Below are 23,286 nucleotides of genomic sequence, written 5' to 3'. Positions count from 1 at the left end.
GGGGCCCCCCCCCCCCCCCCCCCCCCCCCCCCCCCCCCGGGGGGGGGCGGGGGGGGGGGGGGCCCCCCCCCCCCCCCGGGGGGGGGCCCCCCCCCCCAAAAAACCCCCCCCCCCCCCCCCCCCTTTTTCCCCGGGCGCAGCACCAAAACCCACCACCAGTCCAGCAGTATCATCATCACCTCACCACCACCACCACCTCCACCACCTCCACCACCACCACCACCACCACCATCACCATCACCATCACCATCACCACCATCACCACCATCACCATCACCATCACCACCACCATCACCACCATCATCATCACCATCACCATCACCACCACCACCACCACCACCACCACCACCACTTCATCATCATCATCATCATCATCCATTTATTTGACATACATGTTCCTTCATATTTTGAATACACCTTAATGTAAAATCGATTGATAGAGATACTTTAAAAAGTATCAGAATTAAATCAGGAGTTCCAAAGCAAAAACATTGTCTTCTGCGTCATCAACGACATTAACCATGGCCATGGTTCGCTAATATAAAAAAAATACCCATAATACAATATACATTGTCCCTGTTTACACGTCATATTTACAGCTTTCGTAAACATTTTTCTGTTGTATCACATATTGTTGTCGCATTGGAATCTAAAATATGCTACTTCCATGTTGTGTCCTCAAGGATTTTGTTTACCTTCAAATCATTTCGATGCATGATGTGATCTACCCATCTATTCAGGATGAACAAAAACCTCCATGTCTGTGTCACAACATGGCTAGAGAAAGACAACTCTTGTCAATGTCATGGCCATTACTGTGAGTGTTGTTTTATTTATCTATTTATTTATTTTTCATTACTATTATTTTATCTATTTGATATTGTATTGGTAATTGTATAGTCCAACAAGAACGACCTGTTAAGTTTCAAGTTTTATTCAAAACTTTAGGTCATTGGCAAATCAGTATAACAGAGCAAAAATACAGTAGAGATACAATGAATAACGTATAGAGAATGAATCCCTTCTGACATACAATATACAATTATATCAGATCAAAATATATTCAAGCAGTTCTTAACTTATTCGATTCGAAAATATATTTACCTAATGCACATAGTTCATTAATACTTTGTGGTATAGCCTTGAAAACTGAAGCATTTTTTCAGTAATATTTTGTTTATATTTTTGCTACAAATTAGTAAGAATTGAAATTCATCTTCCACATCAAGGGAGTTACATTGTTTACAAATCCTCGCTTCTCTCGGAATGTTTCTGTATCTTCCTGTCTAAATTTCCAGTGAATGAGCCGAAATACGTAATTTAGTAAGACATATTTTATATTTTGATAGATAGAATTGTAGAGGAAGCTTATTGACTACAAGATATTTTTTATGAAATAAACATTTAGATGATGTATCTAAAGCAGCTTGTAGAGTGTGTTCGACTTGATCAAAATCTCTGTTTAATCTCTAGCAGAGTTAATTGTTTAGCATTCATTGAATGGGTTCAACTATACATCCTAGAATATTCAAATCATCTCTGATACTATTTGCCCAGTTGAATACATTTCTATTTCCACTCCAATTTACCAAAAATATCATAACAGCTAGAGAAAACACAATTCTCGCTATAAACCACTTTAAACCAGTATTCTATTCTTTTAAATTTTCTTAGTACATCCAAGAGAAAGCGACCTGATTTTAAATAAATCATGTTGTTATTTGTTGATTTCTTTACTTTTAATAGTTTCTTACAAAAAAATAGATGATCATTTTCTACACCAGGGGCTTTACAAACACCCCAACCTTCACTAGCATAACACAAAATATACTACCCACATATGTATCAAAAAGATGTAGCATTGTTTTAATATTTAGACTTAAATTTGAACAGTTTGAAAATAATTCAAACATGGCTTTCCGTGCTTGAACTGAAAGTTTTTTTGTTTTTTTTTTTTGTTTTTTTTTTATTAATATTACAAAATTGTAGTAAATTTATTCGTGTAACTTAACATTACTCCTAAATGTATCGGGGATAATATTTCATCCTGTAATAAACCGATATTATCATCGAAAAAGCCAGACAACTTATCATTCAGTTTAACACAATATTCACATGTACACATATAGATTTAATTACTTTAAAGAGATTTTTTCCTCTTATTCCTGTTTTCGAAAATTTATACCAGAGTTTGAGCCTATCAATTCTATCGAACGCTTTTCTGAAATCAACAAAACAACAGAAAAGTTGTTGATTTCTACTAAAAGACTTTGTTGTAACGGAATGTAAACAAAAAAATTGCATTAACTATTTTAAGTCTGGTCTGAACCCGAACTGGGCATCAGAAGTAATAGCATTGATTTTGACCATTGTAATAGTCTGTTATTTAACACTGAAGTGACCAATTTTCCTAAACATCTAAAAATATTTATTCCCCTAAAATCATTAGGATCTGATATATCACCCTTCTTACATATAGGAGTTAAAACAGCAACAGACCAATCTGATGAAAATTGTCCAGGGTTTAAAATGTTATTAAACAAGTTACATAATGCAGGTAGCCAAATATCTCTGCCATGTAAAAAAAAAAAAAAAAAAAAACATTCATATTCAAAACACCATCTATACCATGTGATTTTCCTTGTTTCAATTCTTAAAGCATTATTAATCTCTTTAATAGTAATTGCTTCATCTAGCTCCTGGTATAATGTTGCATCATCTTCTTGTAAGAAATTAGCAATCAAGTTCTGTTCACTATCAGCCATAACAGAGTTGTCGTTCTTCGCTAAACAAAAAGTAATCTTGAAGGGTAATCTACATTTGTTTGTTTGTTTGTTTGTTTGTTTTACCTGGACATGCCAAATTTTCTATAAAATTGCTTTTGATTATTTAAACACAATTACTCCAGCATGTCACCTCCAACCTAGAATACTGCCTTTTTCAAGGCCTTTTGTAACTTATATCTCCTTTTATGATTAATCAACAAAGTATGATTGGACATGGCCTTGTTTTTGTTAAAAGTATGTAAAGCATTTTTATACAATGAATAGAGTGATTTTAACTCTTCGTCAAACCACGGCTTATCGGTATTATAGTTCAAAGTTTTACTTATACGAGTTGTTATTACTCTTTGTAGAGGGGAACTTAACAACATTTCCCTATATGATTATCGACACGTCTGTAATCAATATGTAAATCAAATTCAACACGACATGTCATTCTGGTTAGAATCTCCAACAGTATTTGTATCTCCAACAGTAAAGTTATTGATTGTTCATGTTCCTGTCATATTGGTACTTCGGTTAAAATGGAAACGGATAAGCCATGGTTTGACAACAGTTGTAGAAATTTGTATAAAAGATATAAAAGGGCTTTATCTGAGTTTAATAGTGAGCGGTCCTCAGCTAACCGAACTACTCTCTCCCATGCCAAAAAACAATATAAAGTCTATGAGAGAAAGATGAAACGTAAATATAATAGTATGGAAGGCAATATGCTGGATTTATTGAAACGTACTAACCCTAGGGAGTTTTATCGTCATTTTTCAAATCATAAGACCTCTAAGACTGGCATTGTATCATTAACAGATTTTTTCAACTATTTCAAAGATCTAGCGGGTGAAACAGACAATAGTGTTATTACAAGTAGTAATGATACTGAGTGCGTATATCCCGAGTTAGATGTAGATTTTAGTAATGATGAAATATTGGAAGTAATTAAGGATCTGCCCAGGGGCAAAGCTGCTGGTATTGATATGGTACTTAATGAATATTTTATTGAATATAAAAATGTATTCCTACCAGTTTTATTAAAGTTATTCAATACCATGCTACAAATTGGTTATTTCCCAGAGTCATGGGCTCAAGGTGTTATAATTCCCCTGCACAAAAAGGGGGATATTGATAATGTTAACAATTACAGAGGCATAACATTAATTAGTCATTTAGCTAAACTTTTTACGTCTATGTTAAATAAGCGCTTGTTGAAGTGGAGCGCTCGTGAAGATATTGTTACCGATGCACAGTTTGGTTTCAAGCCTGGGTTTGGTACTAGAGATGCATTTTTTGCATTACAAAGCTTAATTATTAATTCTATAGAACAAAACAAACGACTATATTGTGTTTTTATTGATTACAGTAAGGCTTTTGATAGTATTAATCATCGATATTTATGGCATAAACTTTGGAAAAGTGGTATTAGAGGGCGATTACTTAATGTTATTTCATCAATTTATGATAATGTACGTTCGTGCGTGAAACTTAATGGTAAATTATCCGCCATGTTCGATTTGCATGTCGGTTTATTACAAGAGGAATCTTTGTCTCCCATACTATATTCTTTATTTGTAAATGATATGGAAAGTGAATTTATAAAGTCTGATTGTCAAAGTTACTCCTTACAGTTGATTAACCTGTTTATGTTAATGTATGCAGATGATACAGTTTTGTTCTCCGAGGACGTTACTGACCTCCAACGTATGCTTTACTGTTTACAGACTTACACTACTAAGTGGAATTTAAAAGTTAACACAGACAAAACAAAAATTGTTATTTTTAGAAAAAAGAAAAGAATATTACCTGGTGAAAGCTGGACGTTCAATAGTAAACCTATAGAAATTGTGGATAAGTTTTGTTACCTGGGTTTGGTTTTTAATTTTAACGGCAGATTTTCTGTAGCGCAAGATACTTTAGCTTCTCAAGGCAGGAAAGCATATTTTCAATTAAAAAGAAAAATGAAACACTTTAACCTTAACACGGAAACAAAACTCTCCTTATTTGATACATATGTTACATGTATTTTGAATTATGGGTGTGAAGTTTGGGGCAAGATGTTTCGCCACAAGTAGAAAAAATTCACCTCCTTTTTCTTAAGGATTTACTTAACGTTAGAAAAACAGTCAATACCTCTATGGTATTTTTTGAAACCGGTAGATATTCATTGTATGTGCAACGTAAAACATCTGTTATGAAATATTGGTTAAAAATATTGAAATCAAAAAATTGTATTTTGAAATCATGCTATGATGCTCTAGTCGAATTGAATTGCAGAAAACCTAATTGTAAAACTAATTGGGTCTATCATATTAAGTATGAACTTATTAGTTTAGGATTTGGATATGTTTGGAAAAATCAATGTGTTTTAAATGAAAATCATTTTTTGCAAATATACAACCAACGTATTCATGATGTTTTTGTTCAAGAATTGTATAATGCTTTTGATGTATCCCCCAAATGTTATTTGTATAAACATATTGTGGATTCCTTCTGTACTCAGTTCTATCTAATTAAACCTATCAATCATATATTTAAGAAGTTATTAAGCCAATTTCGTATGCAGTGTCACAGTCTCAATATCGAGTCTGGGCGTTATAATAACATCCCTAGAAATCAGAGGATTTGTACTGTCTGTGATAAAAATGACGTAGAGGATGAAGTGCATTTTGTACTTCTCTGTCCGGCATATTCCGAATTAAGGGCGACATACATCAAAAAGTATTTTTATTGTCGACCAAGTGTGTATAAGTATATTGAATTATTCTCGAGTAAAAGTGTTAAAATTTTGAATATGTTGGGTAAGTATTTGTTTCGTGCTACAGCGAAAAGAAAAGCCCTGCTTGCAAGTAATTAGATTGATCTTAGTTTGTTGCTATTATTGATTCATCATTTTTCATCAGTGTCACTGTTGCTTCTGTAGCTTTTTATATAGTATGACGTCATCCGTTATGACGTGTCGTTACTATGTATGACGTCACGGTTTTGTCATATTAATTCAATAAGTTGAAACTGGTGAGTTTACAGTGTATATTGATAACACAATGTAGTTACAACATGTCTTGTACATCTCATTACAGTAGTATTGATGGTAATATTGTCCTCCGCCATCTTATGCTTGTCTATGTCATGATAATTATGAAAATGTTTGTACTGTTCCCTATATGCTTGTTTTGCATTTGGATGAAATAAAAACTTGTAGACTAGCATTAAACGGTTTAATCCTGTTTCTCCCAAAACTGAAAATCTAGGTAAATTTTTTTGGGGAGAAACAGGATTTGTTTACACAGGGGTCTAATTATTAAGTAAACACAGAAGGTCATTATCTCTCTCATTCATGTATTGCAAAATCCAGGTAAATACAGGTAAATACAGGTAGATAGGTGATAGAACTACAAAAATGTCAATTTAATGTTATACTGTGAGATGTGAAATTACATATTATTTCATTGACAAAATCATATATATGTGAATATATATTTCAAAAATATTCTAAACGTTAAAAAGTTAAAAAAATAATGCATTTATATTACACACATATATGTACTTTTTACTGGTGATATGATATTTGTACAATGGATAACTAATAAGCACTATATTATCTTCAAAATATAATATAATAACCACCATATAAATATTCATACATACATTACAAATGAGCACTATTTATATCATAAATAAACCAATAGTTTACTTTCTCTGTATAATATGGTGTCATTATCCTCGCCTTTGTCAATAACGCTAATTGGACGAGTCTAGATATCAAGCGATGTGCCTCTGACATTTTCGCACAAAAGTCCAGCAAATGTGCGAGCATTACAGCACATGTTTATATATGTGTAAGTATCATATATTCATAACAAACGTCGAGTTCACATGTTTTCACAGAATACCAGCAAGTATACATGTACTTCAGTTATAAAGCATATATCTAGGTATATCAAACACGACAGCACAGACCGGCCTGTCCGAAACGGGCTTGGCGTGTGTGGGCCATCGTAGCCTTCATTACTGAATACTATGGAAATCTTCTGCGGCAAATCTTACACGGATAAAATCTTCAGCGTTAATAACTTCAACAGTCAATCTTACACGGCAAAAATCTTTAACTGCTACATCTTCAACGGTAAAAACTTCAACGGCAAAATCTTCAACGGTAATACAAACTTTAACGGTAAATCATACACGGCAAAATCTTTAACTGCCGAGTATGGCCGAGTGATATATATCTAACTCAACTGTAAATCTTCAACGGTAAATGTTCAACGGTAAATCTTCTGCGGCAATTCTACAGCTACAGCAGATCTTCCGCGGCAAATCTTACGCGGCACAAATCTTTAACGGTGAAATCTTCAACGGCTTATCTTCAACGGTACGCCAATCTTGCACGGCTTTTCATTTTCCGCGCAAGTGTTATTATTTCTTAGTTAAAAATCTTGAACGGAGTCGGGGGTCCCATACGGCTTTCTATAGAATACTGACTGAATGACACGTCTTTTTACCGACTTACAATGAACATTTAAAACCAATCTTACATGGCGATCTAATTATGCTTTGGATATTATGTAATATATTGTTTTTTTAATCTAATCTTTTCACTGAGTATTAATTACATATACGCTTTAATTGAATAGTCTTTGTAAAGTCTTCGTCAGTTACTTTAAATCTATATCCGCTGTTATTTTTAAGCTTAATTTCCTAAGATAGCTTGCCCCTTTTTATAAGACAAAATTACATTTTGGATTTTATCTTCGTCAGAATACCGATTTACCCTTCCTGGCAAGAAAGTCTATGGATTATGTAGCCTTCTATGTTCTTTTCACATTGAAACTGGTTATAAAATGTGAAGAGACCGATTGCTGGAAATCCACATAATTAGAAATTAGCCATGAACTACATGTATATACATCAGACAATCAATCGTGACCTATGGATACCTGGTAGATACTGTTAAGGGAAACTATCTCAATTATCTGTATGATTATGAAGTGTTAGGTATAGAAGTTAATGATTTCACCAGTAATGTCATCCTTTTTTCCATCTGAGTTTTTAAAACAATATCCTAAAGAGTTGTCTATAGCTTTGGTAAGCAACTTCCAGTTTACACGTTATGACATTCAATGCCTAAAAGACTAAATTAGGTTTAGACCTCGATAGTGTACCCCCGGTACTTCGTTTTCCACCCATAGTAAGACCCCTCGCGTGCTTCATCCGGCCCAGCAGGTGTGATCAATATCAGTCGATAAGACAGGTGTCGCAATTGTTTTAAAGTAAATACTAGAAAAGTTTACATTTAAAAGACTTGATTTTACCATTATTTTCTTAGTGGCATTACTAATGTCTGTAAAACAAATCTGAAAATAGTGAAGCACGTAACAAACAGCAATATTATTATTATCATATATTGAACGGCAATTTTATACAGTATGTTTTCGGACTAAGACTCGCACAAAAGAATAACCTGTGCTGCAAGTTATGATCAATTTTGTTTTGTCATGTCTAACCTACAGGAAATTTTGTATCGATTAACCAGGAAAGCGCTTTATAACCTCTATACTGTAGCGTTGAAACACACCTGGATACACTCAAAATATACAGTAAATATAGCTGGAATTATTCGTATGTGGTTAAACGTCGTTTAAACATTCAGGCTCATAGGAGGACGTGTGTCATGGAGACACCAACAGTCATTCTCATTAGAGAACGTGTGCCTAGGAGACATCGTCATCAAGGCTCATAAGTGGATATCTGTAAATGAGAAACCGTCAGCCATGCTCATAAGAGGACGTGTCAAGGAGAAACCATCAGTCAGTCTCATTATAGCATAGGGTTCAATGAGAAACCATCAGCCATGCTCATAAGAGGACGTGTGTCAATGAGACACCAACAGCAAGCTCATAAGAAGATATGTGTAAATGAGACACCATCAACCAGGCTCATAAGAGGATATGTGTAAATGAGACACCTACAGTCAGTCTCGTAACATTTACATTTACAGTGTATTCAAGTTGAGTAGCGAACTTCAACACCTACTCGTCACATCAATGACACGTGTACATAAAATACAATGACGAAAACATTATAATTATAACATTATGACGACCGTTTTTAAAGACCAAAAATGGGCACTTTTTATTCAGTATTTTCTTACCTTTCCTGAATGAGTGCATTATTTTGAATCTAATTATAAGCGGATCTCAAAACGTTGACCGAAACATTCTCAATGTCACTATTGTTTTCTTAAAGCTTTAATTAACATAAAACGTTATCACGTTAAACCCCTCTGGGTCCACGATGTGTCGTGTTCTGTAAACATGTGAAAGGATCATTGGCTACATCCGTGTTTGTTTTAAAGATAATAGTTGCTGCAACATCTGTTTAAAACAACATACATATATTAATCCTCTTCTACTGGTAAGTGTTCATACCCACACTCGTGTAACATCTGCCGTCTATGTTCTATAACCACCCTGTATACGTGTATCACGCGTCTTCGCCTTCCGATTGAGCGTCCGTCCAGGCAGGAAACACCATCGGAACTGTCTCCAGATCGGGAAAAACCTGTTTAAAATTAATACATACTGATCTCTGCTTGATGTTTCAGAAGTTTGTTGTAAAGACTGATTATAGGTCATTGTTGTATTACGTGGTCACACGTTGATACTCTTCATTATAAATCAGCGACCCCGAAAATAATACATATTTACCTGTGATTCCTTCAGGCTCAACAGTTATCAATACAGGTAAAACACAATAGACTGACTAGCTCGCATGTAACATTGGACGGTGGCCTCATATCGCGGAAATGGCCCGGACAAATTGAACTTAATATGTGTTAAAACATCCAATGATTTGTTCGTCTGTGTATGTGTTCAATAGGTTATTTAAATGTATGAACTACCAGAACGATTCCTTCGGATAAAGATAAGCGGTGCTTCTATTGTTACACCTACACATATGTACACTCGCTCGAATGTCAATCATACGAGTTGTATTTAGTCGATGGTTAAATGGACAGATAAAGTTTTTTTGTTTGTTTTTTTAAGTGGTGTCTTTATATTTCACAAGCAGAAATATGAAGGTTATAATTACGTGTTCCTGTCATAGCAACGGCCATGTTTTATTTGTGTTTAGATACCATGTCGAGACAGGTCCAGTTGCGATTCTCAAGTAATATCGTTCTGACTGAAGTACAGATTTGGTCTTAACCATGCCAAAACTTCACTGGTTTCCTTTCTGGAGACATACGAGATCAAGCCAAAATTGGGCCAGTGTTGCAGCCACAATATGTGTTGCCGGTTTCCTCGTTTTCTCTTGGAAGATGATGTGGGATCTGCACATCCGAAGCTTGAATGGTCTGTTGACGTCATGTGATGGAATACAACAGGAGCCCGGCCGTCTGATGGCTAGTGTCGAGTTGTCGGGAGGATTGGGCAACCTAATGTTCCAGGTATGTAGAGTAAAAAAAGGGGGGGGGGGGGGGGGGGGGGGGGCTAAAAAGGTTTGATCAACTGAAGTTGTGAGGCACATGTACATATAAGACAGACTGTTCTAATAATATAATAATATATATAATTATATGTCCATATTTAATTCATATCTAAAAGCATTGCTTCTAGACATATTTATATTGCATATATCTGGACATATTTACTTGGAATAGAATTGCATTGGTGCCCAATGTTTTACTACAGTGGTAAAGCTGGTTATAAAATGAAAACTACACACATGTGTTAAAGGTCTGCGAAACTCAGTCCAAAAGTTACAATCGTACACCTTCACGTAAATCGCTTGGAGTTAGTATCAAGCATGATAATTATAAGCCCATTTCATTTTAATTTCGGGTGGCACAGTGGTAACACATGTACAGTAGCCTTTCACCTAGTCGCCGGGGTTTCATTTCCCAATAGGACGTGAAAAGGTATAGAGTCACCTGCCCGACCACGTGGGTTTCCCCCGAGTACTACGTACGGTTTCCTTCTCTCGCACGCTACCATCCGGGCCAACAAGCGTGATAAATATAAGTTGATATAACTTGTTTCGCAATTGTTGTAAAATGAATGAAGTTTACAGATGTATTTAAGGCGGATTTTCGAGATAGTTATATTATCCATTATTCACAAAAATCGGTATCAAAGTTAAAATATTTGGGGACGGGATCGTATGCGTGGGGTAAGTGTTTACATATACCAAGTGTACATTATCTTGGGCCAGGGTGGCATTGATAGACACATACACACACATACACCGGGAATTAAAAGTCTACGATGAATGGCCAGTGTAGTGTTTTATTATGCTCGCTCAATGTATTCATCGACTTATTGAATACGACATACACAGATGGAACCAAGCGTGACCTGTCGTCCTAGACGGACAGTCAAATGTGTATGGGGGCCTAGCGGAATTGAGAGGGTACATTGTGGTCTTTGATAGGGTCACGAATCCATAAAATTATGTATTACTACTGATAATATATACTACTAGCCAACCCTTTGAAGTTATGAATTGACAAATACTTGCGGAGTGAACAAACAACTGTCGACAATAAAGTGATACTGATGATCGATGTCCGTGTCCGTACCTATACGTTAAATGTCCGTGTTAAGGGGACAGGGAGTTTGTGTCTTGTTACTAGGTCGGAGAGTAGAAAGACAATGTTATATTATAGGCTTGGGCGGGACCTTAAGATAGGGAGTGCGGATGGGTACGTGGGGACCTTATTATGTGAAGGGGACGGGAACCTTATGAGAAGGGGGTGGGGAACTTACTATGGGAAGGGGGTTTGAACCTTATTATGGGAAGGGGGTGGGGACGTTGTTATCAGAAGAGGGTCGGGGAAGTTATGTAATGTTATGGGAAGGGGGTGTGGACCTTGTTATGGGGATAGGGCTGGGGACCTTGTTATGGGGATGGGGCTGGGGACCTTGTTACGGGGAAGGGGGTGGGGACCTTGTTATGGGGATAGGGCTGGGGACCTTGTTATGGGGATGGGGGTGGGGACCTTGTTACGGGGAAGGGGGTGGGGACCTTGTTACGGGGATGGGGTGGGTACCTTGTTACGGGGATAGGAGTGGGGACCTTGTTACGGGGATGGGGGTGGGGACCTTGTTACGGGGATGGGGTGGGGACCTTGTTACGGGGAAAGGGCTGGGGACCTTGTTACGGGGATAGGGGTGGGGACCTTGTTACGGGGATGGGGGTGGGGACCTTGTTACGGGGATAGGGGTGGGGACCTTGTTATGGGAAGGGGGTGGGGACCTTGTTACGGAGATGGTGGTGGTGACCTTGTTACGGGGATGGGGGTGGGGACCTTGTTATGGGAAGGGGGTGGGGACCTTGTTACGGAGATGGGGGTGGGGACCTTGTTACGGGGATGGGGTGGGGACCTTGTTACGGGGATGGGGTGGGGACCTTGTTACGGGGATAGGGTGGGGACCTTGTTACGGGGATGGGTGTGGGGACCTTGTTACGGGGATGGGTGTGGGGACCTTGTTACGGGGATCGGGATGGGGACCTTGTTACGGGGATAGGGGTGGGGACCTTGTTACGGGGATGGGGGTGGGGACCTTGTTACGGGGATGAGGGTAGGAACCTTGTTACGGGGATGAGGGTAGGAACCTTGTTACGGGGATGGGGGTGGGGACCTTGTTACGGGGATGGGGTTGGGGACCTTGTTACGGGGATGGGGTTGGGGACCTTGTTACGGGGATGGGTGTGGGGACCTTGTTACGGGGATGGGTGTGGGGACCTTGTTACGGGGATGGGTGTGGGGACCTTGTTACGGGGATCGGGATGGGGACCTTGTTACGGGGATGGGGGTGGGGACCTTGTTACGGGGATGGGGGTGGGGACCTTGTTACGGGGATCGGGATGGGGACCTTGTTACGGGGATGGTGTGGGGACCTTGTTATGGGAAGGGGGTGGGGACCTTGTTACGGGGATGGGGTTGGGGACCTTGTTACGGGGATGGGGTTGGGGACCTTGTTACGGGGATGAGGGTGGGGACCTTGTTACGGGGATGAGGGTGGGGACCTTGTTACGGGGATAGGGGTGGGGACCTTGTTACGGGGTGGGGACCTTGTTACGGGGATGGGGATGGGGACCTTGTTACGGGGATGGGGGTGGGGACCTTGTTACGGGGATGGGGGTGGGGACCTTGTTACGGGGATGGGGGTGGGGACCTTGTTACGGGGATGGGGGTGGGTACCTTGTTACGGGGATGGGGGTGGGGACCTTGTTACGGGGATGGGGGTGGGGACCTTGTTACGGGGATGGTGGTGGGGACCTTGTTACGGGGAAGGGGGTGGGGACCTTGTTACGGGGATAGGGGTGGGGGACCTTGTTATGTGGAGGTGGTGGGACCTTGTTACGGGGATGGGGGTGGGGACCTTGTTACGCGAAACGGAGGCGGGGACCTTCTTACGAACGAACTCAACATGTACAAGCTGTAAAGGGATGTTTGGGAAGCAGAGAGTTGTTACCCTTTGATACTATCGAAAAAAGGAGATATTCACAGTGAGGGTATTGAACCTATCACGCTTAACATTAAGCCGCCCCGGTTGGTAACTCACCAGTGGATGTAAAGCTCGGCACAAGCGGCTAGTGTAGAAGATCAGGAGGGCACCTTTACATTCAAACTACGTCTACAGAAGCAAATTGTCTCAAAATGTCATTAAAACCTTTAAATATTCCTACATATAACCGTTACAAATTGTTAACCACATCCACCGATATGTTTTACCCTTCATGTAAAGCGTTTGTAGCCTTACATTTAGGATAATGTTTAAATCACAAGTTACCGTTCCATCGTTGATACAGCAGTGTAAATTATATGTTTCTGTTGCAGTTTGCCTTTCTCTACGTCGTAGCCAAGACCCATGAGTATCAAATAGTCCTTCCTAGCAGCAAGGAACTCGAGAAACTGAAGGAAGCTTTTGAAATCGATTTTAGTCCTTTTGAGGTATGCAATTTACAATAAAGTCTGTTGTGTTGAGGGTTGGTAATATCATTAGGCCTTAGCACATTATAATCTCCCCTTACCTTGAACGTGTGATAAAGATATTTGCAACCCGAGGGATGTATTCCTGTTTAACCCGTTCTACCGAGATTCCTCTTTCACATCAAGATAGAGAATGAGTGTTTTTCTCCCATCTTACTTTCTTATTTACACATGAGGCAGTTATTGCAATGGCTAACAATGTTGAACGTGGCATGATTGAAAATATTGTCGACATGATGTCCTTGAATTGTTGCCGTGACGTCATTGTATTATCGTCGTGACGTCAATGTATTAGTGCAAGGACGTGCGATCTGTCATTCCCTAGGGGTTGACTACCCGTTCGTTCCCTTATCGGGTCCATTCCGATTGTACCGGTACGAATCTGATGTAAATTACTCATAATGGAACACGGCGTGCCAGTAGAACCGGTTCATGAACATATAGTTCGTTTCCTGACACGTACATAATGTACCGCTTGGATCCAAGATGGCGGAACTGTGGTGCTTCATTCATCATGCTGATGTACGTTTTTTAAAAACGAGACGAGGTATCTTCCTTTGCGATGAAATTATCAAAAAATACATTGTAAAAAAAGGTGATTGCTTTTTTTTTTTTTTTTTTTAAGCGTATACTTTGAAGAAACTGCCGACATCTTGGAAACTCACTTGAGATTCAACTGCGTTCCATTATATTGTACCGTACTGTTAACTGGTACGAACCAAATAAACACACGGAGGGATTTCGCACATACTTCGCAGGGTTATCCCACGGTTGCTAGGGAAAATATTCATCGGTCTCGCACAGGGGATTTAAGACAGCTGGCAGTCGCTATATGACGCTGCTCATGATAACGTAACGTCATTAACTTACGTGGAGTAACCATGTCGTAAATTATTACGTAATTAGTTTTGACGCACATTCCAAGAAACATAGTAGATGGCGCGATGAAAAACTCTCATAAAAACCTACATTTGCTTGCAAGTATGGGGAAAATAATCAAACACGTTTCTGTTCCACGAACAAGGATATCTCAACCCTCGTGTAAGAGTTTGGCTGGCCAGCACCCGGCAAGCCTCGTGCTGATTTGCCAAACTGTAACACTCGGGTTGAGATATCCCTGCCCACGGAACAGATCAATGTTGCATTATGTGTTCAACACCCTATAAGGTGACAGAGAAACCTTCAAGTAAAATGTGGGACAAATCTCCACATACTTCGCAGATGAATCCAAGTTTTTAGTAGGGAAAAGACTAATATAATCTAATAATACTAATAGATTGTATGACGTCATCATTTACGACTTGGTTACTCAACGTAAAATGATGACGTTACGTTATTGTGAGCAGCGTCATATAACGCATGCCAGCTGTCTTTATCTCCCCTGTGTAAGATCGATTGTTCTCCCACCTTTCACTGATTTGTCTCCCGTTTTGAGTGTACAAGATTTCTCTGTCTTTTTTAGCGCGTGCAATCTGTCATACCCTAGGGTGTGACAGATTGCACGCGCTCACTTTCTTCACCGGAAGTACTACCGGAACTACTTTTTTTGTTTACATTACGTCGTCTGCTACGTCAACAAACAAATTGTGTACACAATAATACAAAAATCCCAAGTCTCTAAACAACTACAGACAACTGAACAGTTTCCAAAAACAAAAAATGTCTGCCATTCTTTCAAATACAAATGAATCCCCCAACTGTAGGTCTACAACTGAAACTGAGAGCAAGTGCACCTACCTGCACCGATCGCGACAAAATTGTTCAACTGTCACACGTAAAAAGGTCGCACAACAGCATTTTCTTGTGCCCAACTCCGTCCGATGTCACAAGATCGGTGTTTTATGGATCCACAATCAGTGGGGGAACATTTAACATCCATTTCCACAGCTATATGACAACACAAAGTCGATTTCAAAGCGACCTCGTGTGATTTACTCCGAGTCGGACAGTGATGAGTGAGTGACGTCACCCCACGTGAAATGGATGAATGGAAATGTGTGCATATTTCCCGCTTTTTTTTTTTTTTTTACATGTGTACTTGTTTACAAACAGACGGAGATCGCCGATGGGAAAACACATAAAGAAAAGAGGTGGGAGAAAAATAATCATTCCCTACCTTGAGGGTGTAACAAAGAAATCTTAACCTTCGGGGGAGATTCTTGAATGTCCAAACCCTCGGCAAGCCTCGGGTTGGACATTCAAGAATCTCCCCCTCAGGTTGAGATTTCTCTGTCACACCCTCAAGGTAGGGAAAGATTCTATTAATCTTTTCCCCAGCAACCGCTGGATAACCATGTGAAGTTGTGAGAATAATAGAATCGTTCACCCCTTTTGGGGTGAGATAGGGGGATCTCAACCCGAGGAGAGAGATTGTTAAATTCCCAAACACGAGGCTTGTCGAGTGTTTGGGAACTTAACCATCTCTCCCCGAGGGTTGAGATCCCCCTATCTCATCCCAAAAAGAGGTGAATGATTATTTTTCTCTTACCCTGTTTTCCAATCGTAGTGTGAACGAAATCCAAACGTACGTAAACAACAACACGTGGACGGCGGATGACTGTTGTGATAAGGCTGCAGCAGACGCTTTACACCTTACGATGTTGATTTCATACAAAATATAGTTCCGATTAGCTTGTCAAAAAGAACACCAAACACTCAGTTAACTCTGATAATTAATACTTGTTTTAATTTCTTTTGTGAATAATACCGATACGTAACATTCAAACGTTCCGGGTCAGATCAAAGTGACGCCACCCTATCGAGAACAAGAGCACGTTCAAAGAGCACGTGTAGCTTGTCTTTTCCCTAGGGTGAGATACAAAAATCTCACCCCGGTAAATCTGCGGATATCCCTGTCCAGGGTAAGAGAATAACAGAATCTATCATGTGTCTGTTCCGAGGAATATCTCAACCCGAGTGTAAGAGTTTGGCCAGTCAGCACGAGGCTTGTCGAGTGCTGGCCAGCCAAACACTTACACGAGGGTTGAGATATCCTTGTTCGCGGAACAGACCCATGATTGATTATTTTTCTCACATACTTGCAACCAAACGTAAGTTTTTATGAAAGTTTTTCACCGCGTCGTCTTCAATGCTCCTTGGAATGTGCGTCAAAATTTATGACGTCATCATTTACGACTTGGTTACTCAACGTAAATTTATGACGTTACGTTATTGTGAGCAGCGTCATATAGCGCGTGCGGCTGTCTTTACCCACCTTGTGTAATATCGATTTATCTTTTCCCTAGCAACCGCCGGATAACCCTGTGAAGTATGGGAGAATAAATAGAATCTTTCACCCCCTTGGGGGTGAGACAGGGGAATCTCAACCCGAGGGGGAGATTCTTAAGTTGCCAAACACGAGGCTTGCCGAGTGTTTGGCAACTTAATTATCTTACACCCTGAGGGTTGAGATTCCCCTGTCTCACTTCCATGGGATGAATGATTATTTTTCTCTTACCCTGTTTACCCTCTTATTATGTATCCAATATTGACGTTACATCAATGCAAGGAAATGTTGACGTGACGTGATTGAATTGTCGACGTGACGTCATTGTACTGTTGCCGTGACGAAATACAATTGTTGAGAACGTGACAAGAGCACGTGTAGCTTGTCTTTTCCCTAGGATGAGATAAGAAATTGCGGATATCCCTGTCCAGGATATGAGAAAAATCTGTCTTTTACAGTGTGTACCTGGGTATGGAAAAGACAGCTCACACGCGCTATGACGCAACTCACAATAGCGCAACGTCATCATTTTATGCAGCGTTACCACGTCGCAAGTTGAGAACGTCATCAATTTTGATGCACTTTCAAGGACATTGATAATAGTGCGATAGATGCATGTAGGTTTCACAGCACTTTGCAATTTGTTATTTTTTTTTAAAGTAGAACAATCTATGTGACAAAAACTAGAGATGTATGGGATTTCTACCAACAGTATGTCGTCTCTTACGCCGGCTGTGCCCATTGATAACAATTTTTTTTAATATAAATGATCTGGCCCCAGTTTCATCAAAGGTCTTTAAATTAAAGCTATAACTTAACTTGAAATTTCCCATATGAAAGCATTATTGAACTTCAGGAAAACATAGAATTCTCCTTGAATTCTCTGTTTTCCTACGAAAATTTTACACGAAGGAATATTGATGAAGCTTGAGCCGGTATACAATAATGCACGTTGGAAATATAGCACCACAGACGCATATCGGTAGTTCATAGTTGAATACACGTTATAGCAAATTATGATGTTCTATTTTTGACTCATATATTTGTACAAACTTATTATCTTTTATTTAAACAGAAACCAAACTGGGACGGAAAGCTGACAGAGAAATGTTTTAAAGTCATTGAGGACGATTGGGATTGTGCTTATGATTCCAAGATAGTGGAGAAGTCATGGAAGAACGTACACTATAAAGGCTATTTCCAGTCCTGGAAATATTTTGTGTCATATGAAGAAGATCTTCGCAAAATGTTCAGATTTCATCCACATATTCTGAACGAGGCAGCTTCAATTCTACACAAAGCGCTCGCTAGTAAATTAGGTGTGTTTAATAATACGGGCGACCGACCAGTGTTAGTGGGAGTCCATATAAGAAGGGGTGATATGAAAAACGAGAAAATATTTGTTGATTTCGGTTATAAAATTGCAGATGCTGCTTATGTAAAAACTGCCATGACTTACTTTCGGCGGAATTATCAAAACATTATATTTATTGTTAGCAGTAACGATGTGAGCTGGGCGAAAGAAAACATCAGGACGGCAGCTGATGTATTCATTGTTGAAGGGAACACGGCGGTCATGGACATGGCGGTTCTATCGCTAACCAACCACACAATCATGTCCGTTGGGACGTTCGGTTGGTGGATCAGTTTCCTTACGAACGGACATACTGTTTACTACAAGTATCCGTTCGTACCCGGATCTCCACTTAGTGAACAGTTTAAAGGTAATACCGACACTCACCTGTTTCCACAGTGGATCGGATTAGACGGGGAGGACAAATTATAGTTAATGTCCTAACAGATAGGAAGTGGTCGTCACGGTGAGAAACACCACAGCTACGGAGGGATGATTGATATTTTGTGAGGCTGGTATTGAAGTAGGTACTCAAAAATGTTCTGCATAAGTCCTACTATTATTTGACTATTTTGGGCCGTGTACCCAAGGACTGGTCTCATTTGGATAGTTTATATCGACGAAAAATTACGGGATAATATTAACCTTAAGCGCCGCGAAAAGCTCACTAAAGGTGTGTCATTCCATCAGGAAAATGCTCCTGTTCACAAGTCTGTCATTGCTATGACGGCCATTAACGATTGTGGCTTAAATTGATTGAGCATCCGCCTTATTCACCTGATCTCGCTCCATCAGACTTTCATCTATTTCCAAAACAGCTATTTCAGGCACTCACTTTCAGTCTGATGATAACGTCATACATGCAGTGAATCACTTTCTGAACAGCCAAGAAAAGGAGTTCTATAAAAGTGGCATTGAGGCTCTTAAACTCCGCTGGCAAAAGTGTATAGATACTGAAGGGGATAGAATGTGACGGGTCTCGTGGTAGTGATACATAATAACCAAAATGGTGCAATAAACCCCGAAAAAGCGATGTGCAAGGAGGAGTTCCAGAAAAAAAGGCTGCTGTTAGTTTTTATATCATCTGGATTATGGCTGATAAGGTTATGTGCCTTGCAGCATATTGGTATCAATGTATTTCTTTATTGCAGTATCCTGTCGAACAAAATTCTGATCTAAATTGATGTAATGACTGTCTTAAGGACGGGATTTACTACAATGGAAACGAGTACAGGGTCGACAGGATTCCGCGCCATACAGAATATGAGTTGACAATGTTCCACCTTATACTGCTTCTCATTAGTGAGGTTTCAGTGTATACAGAGTCCCCGAAATTTCATCAATTTTTATATAAACTGTTGAGAAAGTAAAATGTCACATGATCAGGAAATAGTCCGAAGTCTGAAAAATAACGTGTTAAACGTTTAACGTGTAGTTAACTTGGTTTTTAAGAGATACCTTGATATGCAAGGAAATGGTAAATATTTAAATACTATTTATATCGATTGGCAGGTATGTCATTGCATGATAATTATGTATACATCTACAAGGTGTCACTGATGTGTATGTGTCTACAAGGTGTCACTGATGTGTATGTGTCTACAAGGTGTCACTGGTGTGTATGTGTCTACAAGGTGTCATTGATGTGTGTGTCTACAAGGTGTCACTGATGTGTATGTGTCTACAAGGTGTCACTGATGTGTGTGTCTACAAGGTGTCACTCATGTGTATGTGTCTACAAGGTGTCACTTATGTGTGTATGTGTCTACATGGTGTCACTGATGTGTATGTGTGTCTACAAGGTGTAACTGATGTGTATGTGTGTCTACAAGATGTCACTGATGTGTATGTATGTCTACAAGGTGTCACTGATGTGTGTATGTCTACAAGATGTCACTGATGTGTATGTATGTCTACAAGGTGTCACCGATGTGTGTGTGTCTACAAGGTGTCACTGATGTGTATGTGTCTACAAGGTGTCACTGATGTGTGTGTGTCTACAAGGTGTCACTGATGTGTATGTGTCTACAAGGTGTCACTGATGTGTATGTGTCTACAAGGTGTCACTGATGTGTGTGTGTCTACAAGGTGTCACTGATGTGTATGTCTACAAGGTGTCACTGATGTGTATATGTCTACAAGGTGTCACTGATGTGTGTGTGTCTACAAGGTGTCACTGATGTGTGTGTGTCTACAATGTGTCACTGATGTGTCTACAAGGTGTCACTGATGTGTGTGTGTCTACAAGGTGTCACTGATGTGTGTGTGTCTACAAGGTGTCACTGATGTGTATGTGTCTACAAGGTGTCACTGATGTGTATGTCTACAAGGTGTCACTGATGTGTATGTGTCTACAAGGTGTCACTGATGTGTGTGTGTCTACAAGGTGTCACTGATGTGTATGTGTCTACAAGGTGTCACTGATGTGTATGTGTCTACAAGGTGTCACTGATGTGTATGTCTACAAGGCGTCACTGATGTGTATGTGTCTACAAGGTGTCACTGATGTGTGTATGTCTACAAGGTGTCACTGATGTGTGTATGTCTACAAGGTGTCACTGATGTGTGTGTGTCTACAAGGTGTCACTGATGTGTGTGTGTCTACAAGGTGTTACTGATGTGTATGTGTCTACAAGGTGTCACTGATGTGTATGTGTCTACAAGGTGTCACTGATGTGTATGTATCTACAAGGTGTCACTGATGTGTATGTATCTACAAGGTGTCACTGGTGTGTGTGTCTACAAGGTGTCACTGATGTGTGTATGTCTACAAGGTGTCACTGATGTGTATGTCTACAAGGTGTCACTGATGTGTATGTCTACAATGTGTCACTGATGTGTGTGTGTCTACAAGGTGTCACTGATGTGTATGTCTACAAGGTGTCACTGATATGTGTGTGTCTACAAGGTGTCACTGATGTGTATGTGTCTACAAGGTGTCACTGATGTGTGTATGTGTCTACAATGTGTCACTGATGTGTATGTGTCTACAAGGTGTCACTGATGTGTATGTCTACAAGGTGTCACTGATGTGTGTGTCTACAAGGTGTCACTGATGTGTGTGTCTACAAGGTGTCACTGATGTGTGTGTCTACAAGGTGTCACTGATGTGTATGTGTCTACAAGGTGTCACTGATGTGTGTGTGTCTACAAGGTGTCACTGATGTGTGTGTGTCTACAAGGTGTCACTGATGTGTATGTCTACAAGGTGTCACTGATGTATGTGTCTACAAGGTGTCACTGATGTGTATGTGTCTACAAGGTGTCACTGATGTATGTGTCTACAAGGTATCACTGATGTGTATGTATCTACAAGGTGTCACTGATGTGTATGTATCTACAAGGTGTCACTGATGTGTCTACAAGGTATCACTGATGTTTGTGTGTCTACAAGGTGTCACTGATGTGTGTGTGTCTACAAGGTGTCACTGATGTGTATGTCTACAAGGTGTCACTGATGTGTATGTCTACAAGGTGTCACTGATGTGTGTGTCTACAAGGTGTCACTGGTGTGTGTGTGTGTCTACAAGGTGTCACTGATGTGTGTGTCTACAAGGTGCCACTGATGTGTGTGTCTACAAGGTGCCACTGATGTGTATGTGTGTCTACAAGGTGTCACTGATGTGTGTGTGTCTTCAAGGTGTCACTGATGTGTATGTGTGTCTACAAGGTGTCACTGATGTGTATGTGTGTCTACAAGGTGTCACTGATGTGTATGTGTGTCTGCAATGTGTCCCTGATATTTATTTGCCCCTACAAGGCGTCACGGAAGTGTGTGTTGATGGCGTCACCGATGTTGGTATATGTATTTACACAAACTAAAACAGGTTTGGAATGATGTGTGTGTCATATTTCACCGATATGTTTTTTTTATATATCTCTTTTCACTGAAGTGTTGAATTTGATGTAATTGATATGATGGATGTGTGGCTTGTTCAAATCACATTTTTTTTATATGTATTTATATATAAGTTTAAAATGTTATACAAAAGCTGAATTATCTAAGATTTGTTCTAATAAAATTGTAACAATAACCTTTAGAGAACCTTTATTATTTGTGGCCCCTGTCCGAAATTAAAAGCAACAAGATTTACTTGTTTGTTTTTAATCTGAGGAAACACACTCCTCCTTGTAAAAAGTGACCATGCATTTATAATTTCTTGCAAATGTAGAAATTTGTCGTGATAGAGTTTTGCAAACACCAACAAACAAATGTTATAGATATACCATTATACTGTATAAATAAACGTGTTCTTTGTAGTTAAACTACACAACCCAACCAATAATAAGGGTAAGTTTGAGCTTGTTATGTCTCCTGTTTACAATTGTTTTCGACTCCGTTCACGAAAGTTGTGTACAGGCGCCGTGAAGGGGTCGGTGGTCGAATGCCTCTAGTTCCTCTTCTGATAAGTAATGTCCCATCCATCCGGTACGTCCACAGGTCCAGACAGCTCCCTGGGACGAACTCTATTTGAAACAACTTGTCAATGAGTCAGTCAAAGACAAGATGACCTTTCAAGGTTAGAGCAATCACCATTATTGTGTGCATATCTGTCCAAATAAAATCGTTTTTCACTAGTTTACACACAGTCAATTTGACATGCTAGTATCCAATTGTGTGCTTGATTGAAGGGGGAAAAGAAGGTGGGACATTTAAACGGTATAGTTCGAAATGATTATGGTTAGGATCCTCGTCACTGTTATCTACCTATTTTAAGATAGGGGTTTTCTTTATTGATCACAATGCGTATCTAACACGTCTGTTATTCGTTCCGGTCGTGATAATTCATCGACAATATCTCAAAATTGCATAAATGGTTTCATTGGCACTGTCTGCAAGTAATTTCTCGACATGAATGAACATGAACACAAATCGTGTTTTTACAAGATATTCAACCGTGCATTTTTCAAATATTTTCTCCATTGTTGGACAAAA

The 23,286-nt window shown here is 39.5% G+C and overlaps 1 protein-coding gene across 1 annotated transcript; it reads left to right on the top strand.

The window, feature by feature from the left end:
* Positions 1-9,756: 9,756 nt before the first annotated feature.
* Positions 9,757-19,197, top strand: LOC117320835 (galactoside 2-alpha-L-fucosyltransferase 2-like). Its single transcript, XM_033875319.1, has 3 exons — positions 9,757-10,221; positions 13,618-13,731; positions 18,072-19,197. The coding sequence occupies exons 1-3, from the start codon at positions 9,982-9,984 to the stop codon at positions 18,780-18,782; spliced, it is 1,065 nt and encodes a 354-aa protein (XP_033731210.1). The 5' UTR covers positions 9,757-9,981; the 3' UTR covers positions 18,783-19,197.
* Positions 19,198-23,286: the final 4,089 nt, after the last annotated feature.

This window comes from Pecten maximus, unplaced genomic scaffold (genome assembly GCF_902652985.1).
Source record: "Pecten maximus unplaced genomic scaffold, xPecMax1.1, whole genome shotgun sequence".
Taxonomy (NCBI): Eukaryota; Metazoa; Mollusca; class Bivalvia; order Pectinida; family Pectinidae; genus Pecten; species Pecten maximus.
Note: the sequence above shows the minus strand (reverse complement) of the source record. Positions and strands in the feature narration are given on the sequence as shown.

What these genes read in the sequence shown, in the direction of transcription:
- LOC117320835 (XM_033875319.1), top strand. Translation starts at nt 9,982, where the DNA reads ATGCCAAAACTTCACTGGTTTCCTTTCTGGAGACATACGAGATCAAGC. An exon ending in TGGGCAACCTAATGTTCCAG is followed by an intron (nt 10,222 to 13,617) that starts GTATGTAGAGTA and finishes TTTCTGTTGCAG; the next exon opens with TTTGCCTTTCTCTACGTCGT. An exon ending in TCGATTTTAGTCCTTTTGAG is followed by an intron (nt 13,732 to 18,071) that starts GTATGCAATTTA and finishes TTATTTAAACAG; the next exon opens with AAACCAAACTGGGACGGAAA.